This window comes from Argopecten irradians, chromosome 2, assembly GCF_041381155.1.
Source record: "Argopecten irradians isolate NY chromosome 2, Ai_NY, whole genome shotgun sequence".
Lineage (NCBI taxonomy): Eukaryota > Metazoa > Mollusca > Bivalvia > Pectinida > Pectinidae > Argopecten > Argopecten irradians.
The window spans coordinates 2,848,771-2,864,619 of NC_091135.1; the positions used below are offsets into that span (position 1 = coordinate 2,848,771).

General features: G+C 33.8%; 1 protein-coding gene across 1 annotated transcript; it reads left to right on the top strand.

Annotated features, from left to right (window-relative positions):
- Positions 1–10,157, top strand: LOC138314138 (beta-crystallin B2-like). Its single transcript, XM_069254314.1, has 7 exons — positions 1–168; positions 722–2,005; positions 3,572–3,765; positions 4,486–4,603; positions 4,959–5,071; positions 9,345–9,487; positions 9,886–10,157. The coding sequence occupies exons 3-7, from the start codon at positions 3,736–3,738 to the stop codon at positions 10,028–10,030; spliced, it is 549 nt and encodes a 182-aa protein (XP_069110415.1). The 5' UTR covers positions 1–168; positions 722–2,005; positions 3,572–3,735; the 3' UTR covers positions 10,031–10,157.
- The last annotated feature ends 5,692 nt before the right edge of the window (positions 10,158–15,849 follow it).

The window sequence follows — 15,849 nt, forward strand, 5'->3', positions numbered from 1 at the left end:
TCGTCTTGTCTATGTTCCGTATGGGCCGCCGTACTAGGGTGGGTGACCGAGGTGAGTCCGAGTTCATGGCGGATACGTGAATTCGTGCAGAGTTGTGCACGGGTGATTTACGCCTTATATGCTGTGATAACAGCTTTATACCGATTCAGGCACAGATGACAGACTGTGGTAAGTCTATATCTATCATTCTTTTTCTAATTTGACTTTGTTTGTAGCCCTATACCTGAAAAATATCATTGGTAAACATTCGTTAGAACGTGCGGGTCAGTCATGCATAACATTGTTATTGTGATTTGCCATGTGTATTTTGAGTAGTTAGTGTTGAATATAGTCCTGTATTTTGATATATACATCTTTGAATAAGCTATATGAATATGTTTGGGTCAATATTATAACTTATATTCAGTACTATGGGTTTGTAAAGTACTCAGGTGAGAAATGTATGCGTGTGTGGAAAAAGTATGGAAGCCATGAATGGTCGATAAATATTGCAGTTGTCATTGTCGTTATAGCTATTTAGGAATACTGACCTCGCACCTATTCTGTTATTAAACATACCATTCTTGATGTTGTAATATAACATATCTTATGTTATTCGGAAATAACTTAGGGTTTTCTTTGTAATAATTTTCTGCTATTTTGTTAAAATGATTACCAAGTTTTGACTTAGGTGCATATTGAGTTGTGTGCAAGTATTAGTTGATTTGTTTATTCATTTAAGCTCCAAGTGACGGTCACATGACCAGGAGGAGGACATAACCTCAACCAGGGCCTAGCCAATTTACAAGGGAGTATGGGCGTCAGGACCCTCATCCAGGAAGGTCAGCCATCAGAACCCCAAGGGCCAGACCACCGAGGAGTATGTTATGATGACACGGATTGTGTCCACGTTGCGACGCTGACATTGCGTCAGGATTTGTGGCACAGTTACATTGAGGTATCTGCCACTTTATCACATTAGAGTATCCTGTGTGGAACTTACAGATATTACTACGCTCCGACTGTGGTCGGAGATGCTGTTTCCCTTAGTGGGCCGACGCCAATTGTAGCTACGTGTGGAACCTTGGCGTTGCTGGTGACTTTTCGTGACTTTGTGACTCAGTGTGACGGAGCAGAGACTTAAGATACTGAATATTTGGTGTAGAACGGAATGAGAGTGAGTATGATTTGTGTTTAATGTAAATAAATGATTAATTGTTTGTAGATTCCTTGTTTTCATTTCCCATCTAACTACTCGACGCTCGTCCTACGTAACAATAATAAAAGAGTAAAACAACCTAGTGCCAGTATGCTGAAGTTATTTTTACATACAATGTATTTTACTCCATTCTTCATTCTTAATACTTATTGAAATAAAAATTAATCAATACGCATGCAAATAAGTATCAACAGGTAACTTCTACAGGTAAATTTAATAGTTGGCATTTGGAAAAAAACATATAATCATTTTTAAAACAAACTACCTTACATGTAACCCTTTGTATCAGGTAATGTGTTATTAATTGTTGTTGACGCGTGTTCCCTACACAAGCCGGATATACTTCATAGTAAATGTTCTACGTTAATAAAGGTTACATTATCCCGGGCATATGGTTTTATCAAAAACTTTCGACAAATTAAAAATACGTTTACTTATAAGACATAAACGCAGGGAAAAATCATAATACTGAAATAGGGTACATGCAACTCTAAATTTCATTGATCATTCCCTGTGTTATTTTGTTCTTTTTTTTATCTTTTTTTTTTCTTTTTTTGTCTGTTTTTTTTTTGGGGGGGGGGGGGGATTTTTTTTAACATACAAATATAGAAATGATACGTTGGGTCGATTATTTTTCTTCAGTAACTCCGGATTTCCTCCACCAACAAACCTGGCACGTCGTCCTTACATGACCCTGGCTGTTGATGAGACGTTTTCCAGACTGAACTAAATGTACTTGTCAAGGAATACACAGATACATTAACCCAGTGCCTTAAAAAACAAAAATGGAAAACTTCTTATCAAAAGGTATTTATTAATTACTCTATCCTCATTTAATTTCTATTATCTTATATCTAATCATTGATTAGTATGGAAAAACATTAAACACACTGTGTGTATCAAAACCAAGCATTCATTTTAGTGACACTTATATCGAATCATATTATGAAGACAATACACGGCAGATTTTGCTTCTATTGAGAACTAATTATTGTGATGAACAACTGCTTACAGTGATCAAACGTATTTAAATATTTTCATAATCATATGTTTGAATATCACATTAAATATGACAATTGAAATTCAAAATAGAAACTGCGTTGTTATTTATTTAGATCTATTTTCAATTTCAACTTTTTTTTTGCACATAAGATGCAAAATGATTTGGCATCAGGCAAAACCTATATTAGTTATCTCTAAACAAATCCGATATGGTACAGTTATCAACAAAATATTTTAACATTCAATATAACACATCTTGAATGAATATTATCATTATTAGTGTATCTCCCCAACCTATCACTGAAAAAAATCGAAACAAATATATTTTAGTTTCAGATATGTACTCTGATATACATTGAAATAGAATGTATCTTTTTTTTTCATCACAATGCTCACATCCATATAATATAGAGTTTTTATTAAAAAATGCGAGTGGGAAATATTAGGGTTGTCTACTGAGTGTTGATCTTAATTGATTAAATAATGGACATATACAAATGTAGTGGCGAGAGTAGTACCACTAAGGTCACAAGAGCACTTTGGAGAATCTCTCTTATTTTTCACAAAATAGGTCAGAATTTAGACTAGATGTGTATTTTTTTATATCAGATTGCACTTAATTATTATTAAAAGTGGTATTTTAAGTGTGCAACAGTATTTACATTCGATAACCAAAGTTTAAAGTGAAAAAAAAAATCCCTAAAAGTACTTGGAAAATACTAGTATAGTAACATGCAGTTCTGCGCATAGGAATATTGAAATATCTTGTCCTCCTTAGTGGATGCACTATCTCTCATTTTCAGGCTGATATAACAGAGAGTTGTACAATTGCTTTCAAACGCTGTGGAGCAAAGCCATGGAGTATCTTAAACATAAGAATCAGTTAGTATTTTGACACCGATCAGAGGAGATTCCCAAGCTAGTTTTTTATAACGTAAATCATGGGAGGTACTTCTGTGCAATCCCGTAATAATCCTAGCTACGCCTAAGTGAACAGACTCTATCATAAGTTTACACTGTTCAGTAGAGTTATGCCATAAAACATGTGCATATTCTAAAATAGGTACAATAAATTCTAAATCTTTTGTTAATGTTTTTTTTTAATATTTATCCTTTAAAATGCTTTCTGGTATGCATACTATATAAGTCACATTGATGAGTTCATTTCCAATCGTCAGAAAGCAAAACTCCTAAATATGTGCTAGGTGTATAAACTGTTCAGACATATGATTGTTGCATGAATATTGTTGCATACAAGTAATATATTCAGGTCTGTGCCATTGTTTTAAGGGTTTTTTTAAAACACCCACTCGATTCCAAAAGGAATGTTTATCTTTGTCGAGCCGCCCACTTGTGTTTCCTTATCCGCAGCGTCCCGGATATACCTTTGGGTAACAAAGTATATAAGGGGCCACTACCAGACGGACACCACACCGCACCGCACCTGAGAAACCACAAGTTGTTGCTGGTAGCCGTTAGAGAGCTAAAGATACCAAAATCCTTTGTTTCCTGTCTGATCATACCTGATTTCGAAAATGAGTGCTCCATCAGCTGTTACACCTTTAGTAAATACCAAACGTTTCTTTTCTTTTTAAAGACTTATGTGTTCGTTCGACACTTGCTAAACCATATATTTGCTGTTTACTATTAAATTGAACGTTCATTATCAAACATTTTCGTTCTTATAAGTATTACCTTTTTGAGACCATAAAAGACTGTATAACTATCATAGCATGATATGATGAATAAAATTGGTTCATGTTTCATATGGATATATAAATTTTAATTGAATAATGCAGACAGCAGCGAATATATCAAACAATTATCAAAAACAAATGTAGCACGTACTATTCTCATAAACTGAACGCTGGGTTCTCTCTTACTGGGTGATCTCTCTAACTTTGCTTACCAATGGAACTGCTTCAATCATAATAATAGTTGATATAAAATCATAAACAATGATGATTTAAAATATATGATGTGTTGGACAATCCTGATTTTAATACATCTGTTGATATTAACACCGATTATTCGCTTTACCTTTTTGCATATATAATGTTTTTAATCTGCATGCTTTCTTTCCGCTTTCAATTAAGAAGCTACCTTATAATACCAATTTTAGTGTTCATTGATGACCATTTGCTATATGAAATGCATCTAAACTGCTTCAACTTTGATGTCATTTTTTTCAGAGTTATTTAATCTACTGCGATGCTTTCGATATAAATACTATAAAACAAAATAATGCTTTTCAACACATTATTGAAATTATAATCTATTCCCAGATAACCATCTACGACAAACGTGATTGTGAAGGTGCCCTGAAGGATGTTTCCGGACCTATATATGATTTGACCATCTCTGGGTTCAGAAAGTTTCTTCCGTTAAGGTTACTCGTGGGGTGTAAGTATTGTATCATTCAAAGTAATATAATTACATATTAATATCATAATTATAACTTGTTGTCTGACGTTCTAGAATTATAATTTTGGCATGTAACATGTTGACTCATTGTGGCTTTATAATAACATTAATACATATCTAGAAATGCCAAGGCATGATAAAACTCTAGATTTCATTGTATTAAAAACCCCAAAAAATGTCATCTACGGCGTTCATTACTGCTTCTGAACACTGATCTACATTTAAATGACAGGGATTATTTTCTTTTGTGTTATAGTATGTTGCACTGTGTTGGTTGATATTCTTTGTGAATTTCGTATAATTTCATATTCGTATTATTTTCAATATTTTACAGATGGTTGCTTTTCAAGGAGTGCAACCTTGGTGGAAATATTTATGTGGTTTGGGAAGGGACAAACTGTAAATCTACCCGAGTTTTGTACGGCATATCTCAAACCAATCGAAGTGGTAAGTAACGCAAATCTGTACGTGGTGTCAATGGTTATAAAAGGACCTCTTTCACGAACAATGGAAATTTGCCCACGAACCAATTTTATTAAAACTAAATGTTACATGTAGCAACATTAATGCAAACCCTTGAAATACGTTTAAAAAAAATCAAAAGGTCCCAGGGGCCTGTGCTGTGGCCAAATTAATGTTGTCCAGTATAGGTGTATGACAGGGTTCCCTTTTTGATCCAAAAAGTTATAAAAATAATGTTTTATGTCATAAAACAGTATTATTTTCTGAAGAGTATAAATAATTACATATTATGATCACAAATATGTAGGCAAAATGGGACAAATAAAATTTTGGTAAATTTTAAAACAGAAAATATCGAAATTTTGGGTGTTATTTTCGGCCATGTCAATTATTAACAATGGTGATTCACCCACTTCCAGTTTGAGTGCTCCAAAGATATTTTCTAAAACGTTGGCTCATTACCTGAAGTAAATATTGTGAAAATTTCAGAAAAATTGTGGACCGGTAAATTTGTCGTTTAAAGGTCTTAATGAGGCAAGGTCTATTTTTAGCAGTATTACACCGTGGTTGCACCACGGCCCTTTTCAATCATAAAATTGAGAAAACAAAGAAACTAATTTCTTAATCTTATTTAATACTCATTAGTTACATTAAATTTAAAGTAATATATGATTTTATAACCTATATATTGTAGAATAATCAAAATATTGAATCACAATAACAAAGTATTTCGGAATTTTTAGGGCATTATCATTCACTTTTCAAGCTAGATGATGATTGCAACTGCATTCTCAGAAATATTATTTTTATTTACAGCTGAAAGGCATATAAAGTAAAATAATAACAAAATCCAGAAAAAAATGGGTGGGAGTAGATTATTATGTAAGAGGATCAAGTTTTTACCAATTTTCACACATCCCGTATATTAGTGCATATATGTATAATATTGTTGTTTTTCAAAATATTGCGCTTTCAAAGTGTTGGCAATGGCATCAAATCACACCATTACAAGTTTTTATTTAAAAAAAACATAGACAAATTGATATATGATTTTTTTTCGTTCAAAAATGTATTAATTTTACTATATAAGTATTTCTTAGCAGTTTAATATTTAGATTGTTCAGAACATTTTGTGATCAATCAACTGAAGTTTGATTTCGAGTTTTTTTTAATTTTCTTTAGAATTTTCATGAATTCTGTAAAAGTTAACTAAGAATTTTTTTTTCAGTTAAAAAAATAACAGCATCTTTTATGGTTAATGAAACAGTCAAAAGTTTTTGAGGTCCACAGTTTTATTTTTCATAATTAGCTTTCTGTATCGTAAACACATCATACTATCAATCAAAATGGCATAAGGTTTATCATTTCAGGTAAAAAAAATGATTTTATAAGAAATTTGGTTATCACAACATGAATTATACATGTCAGGGGGATCCAAATAAATAAATTTATACGTGACACAAAGCTAAGTAACATAAAGTATATGCAATACACTGCATCTAAATGATTTCCAGTTTGATCAGACACTCTCATTTCCTGTTTGACTGTTTCTCCATTATCTCTGTACGATTAATACCATATCCGCCAATTAAGATTTTTAGAGATGTTTTTGTCCATACGGATTACTTTACATTTACCTATAAAAACTCATATAATTCTAAACTCAAAGTCAGTTTATATAGTATTGAATAAAACGGTTTCATCGCCACACACTCTTTACCACGGGGATATACACCATGTCCATGTACTGTGATCGAAGCGTTTCTTTTGTGTCTATTACTCAGTAAAACTGTTTAATTTTCTAATTATATAATAATACTAACATGGAATTCAAATATGATTATTGACAATAAAGATAAATCAAGTTTTGATGATCTACTTACAGGTAACGTCTATTTTCATTATTAAAACTGCTACATTCAGTTAGTTATTTTGCAAATTTAAAGAAGTATTTGCCATTAATGTATCTAAATCTGAAATGATACATCACTGAGTTTCCCGAAAAAAAATAAACTTAAAATCTAAAACGACATAATATGTTAAAGTGATGAGATTTACATTTTTTAGCATGAATCAACATAAATGTTTATCAGAAGTGTTAGCCCTGCAAATAATTGAACTACTGTAGGTTTGTAACATGACCCGTGTAACCTGGTAACTCTTCCCTCTCAAACCATACAGTTACAGAATCCCATTTTATTCACTCTCTTCACTGTAAATATGCTCTACAATTACAAAATAAATCATTAGAACAGGACATATTAGTGAAGCTACTTCAAATGCAAAACAGCTTATTGTGGTCATAAAACACCCAAATGTTTTGTAATTTTGATTATGTAAAACTTAATTTTTCTACGAAGTATCACTAAATAAATCAATTTGAAATCATATCAAGCGTTACAGATGAGTATTGGATTATACATTAATGTTTTGCACCGTTAGATTCGTGATAAATGATCCAAAATAAGCATATTCTTAACATTATGTAACGTTACTAAAAATAGACCATGCTATATTATAACCTTTAAACGACAAATTTTTACCGGTCCACAATTTTTCTGAAATTTTCATAATATTTACTTCAGGTAATGAGCCAACTTTTTAGAAAATATTTTTGGTGCACTCAAACTGAAAGTGGGTGAATCACCATTGTTAATTATTGACATGGCCGAAAATAACACCCAAAATTTCGATATTTTCTGTATTTAAAATGAAGCCAAAATTTTATTTGTCATATTTCGCCTTCATATTTGTGATCATAATATGTATTTTTTATACTCTTCAGAAAATAAAACAGTTTTATGACATACAACATTATTTTTATACCATTTTGGATCAAAAAGGGAATCCTGTCATACACCTCTACTGGGCAACATTAATTTGGCCATAGCACAGGCCCCTGGGACCTTTTGAATTTTTTTAAACGTATTTCAAGGGTTTGCATTTATATTGCTACATATTACATTTAATTTCAATAAAATTGGTTAGTGGGCAAATTTCCATTGTTCGTGAAAGAGGTCCTTTCAAGGTTTTCTTAATCATTGATATCACTATTTTTTTTAAAATCATATTCTGGTATAAAAGAAATTTTGAATGCAAACTGTGTGAATACGCGTATCAAACAACATTTGTTTCATACCCATTTCATTCTGGAAATTTAAATATAGTAAATTCAGTAGTTACAATTAATTTTCCACTTTCCAATTTATACTTACTAAATAAAATTAATTTACGGACACGATTCCATAAACTTTCCGAAGGATTTTTTTTTCAAATCAATACGCAACGTAAATATTTCTATTGTGACGTCACGATAACATCAGATTTTGCGCCATCCTCGGATTTGTCAACTTGGTCAGCGAATCAGAGAGCCAGATTTAGTGTGAAAACAAAAAAGATAAAACAATTATATGTATATGAACAATGAGAATTATTTTTTTAGGATCTTTATGAAAAACAAAAGGATATTTTGATAATGCTAAAAAGCAAAGACAGCTTATTACGTCACCACTATCTGATACTGTTAAACGTTTTGCTGGTAAGACCACTATGACGTTATGTCATAACCAGCGTCAGAAAACAATGACTGATTAATTGATTGACATTGGGATTATAACTTAATCTACTAAACACGTCCGATTTTCACCATGTTTGAAAACAAATTTGATCTTTTATGAAACTCGTTGGCAAAGTTACTTAGAATTAGTTTATTCACATGCTAATATTGTCAGCAATGCAATATTGATTTTATGTTCAAAATCCAAGTGATTTTTGTTCTTAATCTTACAAAATAGTAATCTTTGTCATCTATTATAAATCAGGCAGTTAACAATAATCTGGAAATATAATCTAATTTCATATGTTACACCGATCTCCATTGGTTAGATCTTTGAGGTTATTTTTCAATAAATCGAAAGAATTGTACGTCACGTATTATGACGTCATAAACACAAAACGTTTTCGCAGGGGATTTTAAAAGCGGCACAGTCATTGGCCAAACTGAATTATTGGATAAGATACCATTGCACAACAACTTAATTTGTTTTATTGCAAAGGTCACTAAAATTGCGAAAATGTATGCCTTATTAGTACCTGAGCGAGTTATCTGAATTAAATCATAGGCATTATTCTCACTATCTTTTGGGGTTATGAAGTCATAGACAAAAAACGGACAGACATTCTTTTTCATAGACGCGAAGCGTCTATGAGGAATGTCCTTCTGGTTTTTGTTTCAAATAGTTTTGAAACTTGTCTGTAGGATTTCACAGAAAAGCCAGAGATGACTGTCTATACCGGACCGTCCTTTACCGGACAACAGAAAACATTTAATAAAGCTGACGCAGACCTCGTCGGAACTAACTTTCAGGATACCATCACTTCTGTGGTCGTCGAGAGCGGAGCGTAAGTGTATACACAAAATATCGATTCAGATACAATATATGTTTATTTAAATGCGCTCTAAAAGCAAATCACTTAATTTGAATACCTGTAGGAATCCTTAGTTTTTTTTGTTTCAGTGTTCACATTATCGCCATTTTGTAGGCGTTGTAACCCCACACACCCGCATTCGCTTATATTTTGTATTTACTTTATCAACTATTTACTATGCAATTATATTCCTTTCGCTTAGAATGTTGAAGAAAAAATCCATTTTTATAGCATGGGTTTGTGTTTGTGTAACGATACTAAATAAGAATTTAAATAAAAACACAAAAAAAACTCGCTAAAACTCATGTATTTATAGATCACTGTTATCATAAGATACTAATTGTTTGATTATGTCCCTCTTCTTCTTGTAGCTGGATAGCCTACCGTGACATCAATTATCAAAGACCCCAGTACCTCTTCACCAGAGGAAGTTTCAACGGAACGTCGTCTGAGGGTCACTTCCAGAACAACGCCATATCATCCCTGAAGCCTATTGCTCATAGCTGTCCTTGCTGAGATAGACGTAACGAGGACGAGGTCAAGCAACCAAGTTTATTCAATATCCGATGTGATTGCTGAATATAAACTAAAATCATTCATGTCCTCTTTAAGCGTGGTACTGATGATATTCTGGACAATGTTACTGCATGAAACTAGTAGATCAATAAATGACTTTTCAATTTCAGATTTGTTTTCTTTATTTTCTCACTGATATCAGGGGATCCGGAATTGGGCAACTGAAGTTATCAGATTCTATATAGCGACGGTGCAAAAATAATGTAGAAATGTATTTATAGAATGGACGGATATTTTTTCTGGTATAACCACCGTAAATCGTGTCTGGTAACAATATAAGCATTTTTTAAAGTTTGTTTGTCATATGAATAGAGATCCACGCACGTTGGATAAAAGCATGTAAAATTGCGTATGATCAGAGTGCACTGCAGAAATGTTCCGGGTAAATTATATTGCTAATTAGCTACCTTGATCCTAGGCATATTTTACAAAAAGATTGGATGATATTGTCATGAATTATATAAATATCTGATTAGATCATATTTAAAATATTCTTAAACAGGTACACTCCATTATTTTGATATACCAACATATACATACTATGACGATTAGTTAATGATCTTTACCACGATCACTTACAATTCCTGGACTTGATGAAGCTATAAATACTTACTGGATATAGTAATAAATATCAATAAATATCAATATCACCAATCTACATCAACACTGCCATCTTGGTATACTAATGACAAAATTTCATTTATCCAACATCATTAAATAACCTTCTGGTATCTCCACAACAACAACGAACAACATACACATAGAAAAGCAAAATAAACTAATTCTGCACTCAAATGCAAAGTTATTATATGTATAGATTCTAAAGAAATGAAACCATTTCGGGACGCAAAAACGTCATATCTTAATGGAAAATCTAAAAAAAGTTCCTATCTGATTAAACTATATCGTCCAATAAAAGGTGGAAAATTTGCACATAATGTTTAACATATCCATAACATTCCACTTCTATTCCCCATCAAGATCAACTATGTCTACTCAATGGTAACAAATGATTTATTTCGCTCTAATTCAATAGATTACCAGCAATGCCAACGTGGGCATCCTATTGAGGATGCCCATCACTTCTTCTTTACATGTTATAATTACGTTGACCAGACAATTCAATTATTTCGAACTTTAAACAACTTCATTCCTTTAGACCTGCAGCTGCTTACTACATGGAAGTCCAGATTTATCTCTTGAAGATAACATTACAATATGTCAGAGCACTCAACAGTATATAACTGACTGTAATAGGTTTTAACCCCCTCACTCCTCCTTGTCGTTTCCTATTTATAATATGAACTGGCGAACGAAGAGAAACGTAATTAAGAAAGCAACAGATTGACAGGAGAAAGATACCAAGGCACGGGATATGATGAACTTTAAGTAAAACAACGAGAAAAGAACAGAGATCAGTACAACTTCAGTCGTCAGCATCGGGAGTGATCACAAATACATACACTTCAATAAATTAGGTAATTATATACATTTATTAAAATAAACTCTCTCTCTCTCTCTCTCTCTCTCTCTCTCTCTCTCTCTCTCTCTCTCTCTCTCTCTCTCTCTCTCTCTCTCTCTCTCTCTCTCTCTCTCATGACGTTTGGCACGTTAATAGTCAAGACTAACAAAATAAGATTAAAATCGGGAGCCATTGCAAAATGTGCCTACTTCCGGATTTTTTTTTCAAGATGGCCACCATTTTCATAGGTAAAACTTAGCAAAGTGATGAAATAACTTAATAATATACAATAATGCATATCTCAATAAAAACATGAAACTTGGCATGTTAGTAGCCAAGACTACCAAAATAATATTAAAAGCGGGAGCCATTGCAAAATGTACCTACTTCCTGTAACTCCAATATGGCCACCTTATTAACAGTTGAACAGTACAGCAGTCATTACAAAACAAAACGAATATGTCTTTTTACGTATTATAACACGTTGTTTTCCCATAAAAATCATATATTTAGTTTTTATCAGAAACGCAACTTACATATATAGGTAAAATCTGTTCATAATTTGATTCCATTATCGGTATTTTAAAAATCGCGACCATATTAAAATCGAAATATGGATACAACAAAGGGCATTGATAGGGTTACATTAATTGAATTTTTGGTTAGACTTTATGTAACAATTGTAAATTGTATATAATTGAGAAAAAAGAATAAAATAATAGATAACAGACATCCATCTCCGATCGCTTTGTAATTGCACTTGGTGGTAATATCGAAAGGTTATAGTACATTTCCAATGATACATAATGTACTTCAACGAACAGGTTGAACAGAATTTTAACATCTTTAAAATGAGTACGATGGTTTAAGCAAACCTTTGCTTGCTTTCGGTAGGTAAAAGAAATTTAATGAGCTTTATTCCATGTTAAAGTACTCTTTATATCAGATTTTAGATCAGTATTGTCGAGATTAGAATCTTTGACCGTAAATGAAAAACACGTGTGTAATTGGGACGGTGACTGTTTGTTAAAATTATACAGCTAATGTTCCTCTTATCGAGTACACTAGCCTGAGTTCCTTATATAAATATTAACTTTATATATATATCGACCTGACTTCTAGTGATAATATTAAATACTACTTCATGATTGTTTTGAAATTAAATGTAACATTATGTGATACATATTCTAAAATTATTACATGTAAAAAAAACTGTAAACGAATATTAAAATTTTATTTCAATTAAGAACTCCCCCCCCCCCCACTTAAAGCCACACTATACGTAACTATCAACAAAAATTCAAGTTAAATTCGACTCCGATATTGTTAGTATTTGTAGATGTAGTTAAAATTAAGATATATTAAAGAATATTCATAATGTTTTTTTGATAACTTTGGTACAGCAGTTGTTGAAAGTCGATACATGTAAACATGCCTTCATTTTAAACTGGTCGCCATAGAAGTTACGAGTATTGCCGAACGGAAGTCGGAAAGTTCATGACCCGTTTTCGGAAGAGTTCGGACAGACGTTACGTAGTTACAGTAGTCACATGACGTTCTCGGCAAAGACGTTACATTGTCGGCTAACTTCGGCTTGTTTGACTAAGTGGGACCCACCTAGCGATAGTTAATATTTATTTGATTTTTAAAGAAATATTACGAATCATTATCGCTCATCTTGACTTCGATTTAGTCCTGTCTATGCATGATTTACAACAGGATTTTTTTTCAACATTCTTCTAAATCAAGAAAAAACTAAGAAAGATACGGATATTGGGCCTACAAAGTAACTTTGTTTATTTTTATTTTATTTTTTTAATGAATGTGTAAACAATGATTGTATATGTAATTAATGTGAAAGTGGTGGAAGTGCATAATTGAAACAATTAATTAAAATAGGGAAATTGGTATGGAAGTTCTTCTGTGAAAGGAAAAACATTGTTATTTACACGCATATATTGAATAAACTTTTTTTTTTTTTTTTTTTTTTTTTGAAGAAAAGATTCTTTTCACAAGCAAACAATAAAAGAATTGAAACGATTTTCATAAATCTAATATGAAGGGAACGAATAACAGATTCTATCAATCATATCAATAATATTTACATTTATATCTTCCTGTTTGGAGTTTTCTGCCAGATAACCAATTAATCGATCAGTGAAAAATCGGATAAAAAACCCCACAACCGTCTGTCAAATACAAATGCGCTGTAATAACTAGTGCGAAATATAGCCAGTTTGTATTATCAATCTTGTTTTATCATGAACGTCATTATCAAATCTTTACATGTAACGATTACTGTTTGATTTAGCAGATTTGAATGATGATTTCATCGATTAGCATGTTTAAATCGATTCGAGAAGGTGTGAATTCATACTAATTACTGATACTGATACTGGTTTTTTGTCCAATAAAAGACGTGCTAGGTCAAGGAGATGCCGTTATCCCAGCAAAACCGACCTCCATTCAGAACCTCACAAGTGCCACATGCCACATGTCATTCGAGTCGGTGTTGTTACTGCATGTTGGTCCTTCGGTAAGAAATTGTAAAATAAAAGACACGTAGTGGACGACAAATTAATAGTAACTATTAACTTTGTACCCATGACTAACGGGGGCACCAAATTAATGGCTACACAAAACTACATCCACACAAGGGACATACCACCACGTAAACACAGGACAGACAACATTACATGCAGTCAGGACACACATCACTACATCCACATACGGTACACCACTACATTCACACAGGACACACACAACTACATTCAGACACAGGACAGACACCATTACATCTATATACAGGACACACACCACCACATTCACTGTGGACACACACAATTAAATCCAAACAGGACACAAACAACTAGATCCACAAACAGGACACAACCAATTATATCATTACAGGACACACACACCACTACATTCACAGAGGACAAACACAATTACAACCACACAGGACACACAACACCAGATTCACAGAGGACACACACATTTACATCCATACAGAACACATACACAACTACATTCACATACATGACACACACACCACTACATCCACACACAGGACACACACAACTACATCCACACACAGGACACACACCACTACATCCACACACAGGACACACACAACTACATCCACACACAGGAACCACACACAACTACATCCACACACAGGACACACACAACTACATCCACACACATGACCCACTCCACCACATTCACATTCAGGACACATAAAGTAATATAACCACACACAGGACACACACCACTACATCCACACACAGGACACATACCACTAAATCCACACACAGGACACACACAACTACATTCACATACAGGACACACACACCACTACATCCACACACAGGACACACACCACTACAACCACACACATGACCCACTCCACCACATTCACGTTCAGGACACAAAGTTAATAACCACACACAGGACACACACCACTACATCCACATAGGACACACACCACTACATCCACACACAGGACACACACCACTACATCCACACACAGGACACACACACCACTACATCCACACACAGGACACACCACTACATCCACACACAGGACACACACCACTACATTCACAACACAGGACACACACACTACATCCACACACAGGACACACACCACTACATCCACACACAGGACACACACCACTACATCCACACACAGGACACACACACACTACATCCACACACAGGACACACACCAACTACATCCACACACAGGACACACACCACTACATCCACACACAGGACACACACAACTACATCCACACACAGGACACACACCACTACATCCACACACAGGACACACACAACTACATCCACACACAGGACACACACCACTACATCCACACACAGGACACACACAACTACATCCACACACATGACACACACCACTACATCCACACACAGGACACACATACCACTACATCCACACACAGGACACACACAACTACATCACACACAGGACACATACCACTACATCCACACACAGGACACACACACATACATCCTACAGACCACACTACATCCACACAGGACACACACAACTACATCCACACACAGGACACACACCACTACATCCACACACAGGACACACACCACTACATCCACACACAGGACACATACCACTACATCCACACACAGGACACACACCACTACATCCACACACAGGACACACACCACTACATTCCACACTACAGGACACATACCACTACATCCACACACAGGACACATACCACTACATCCACACACAGGACACACACAACAC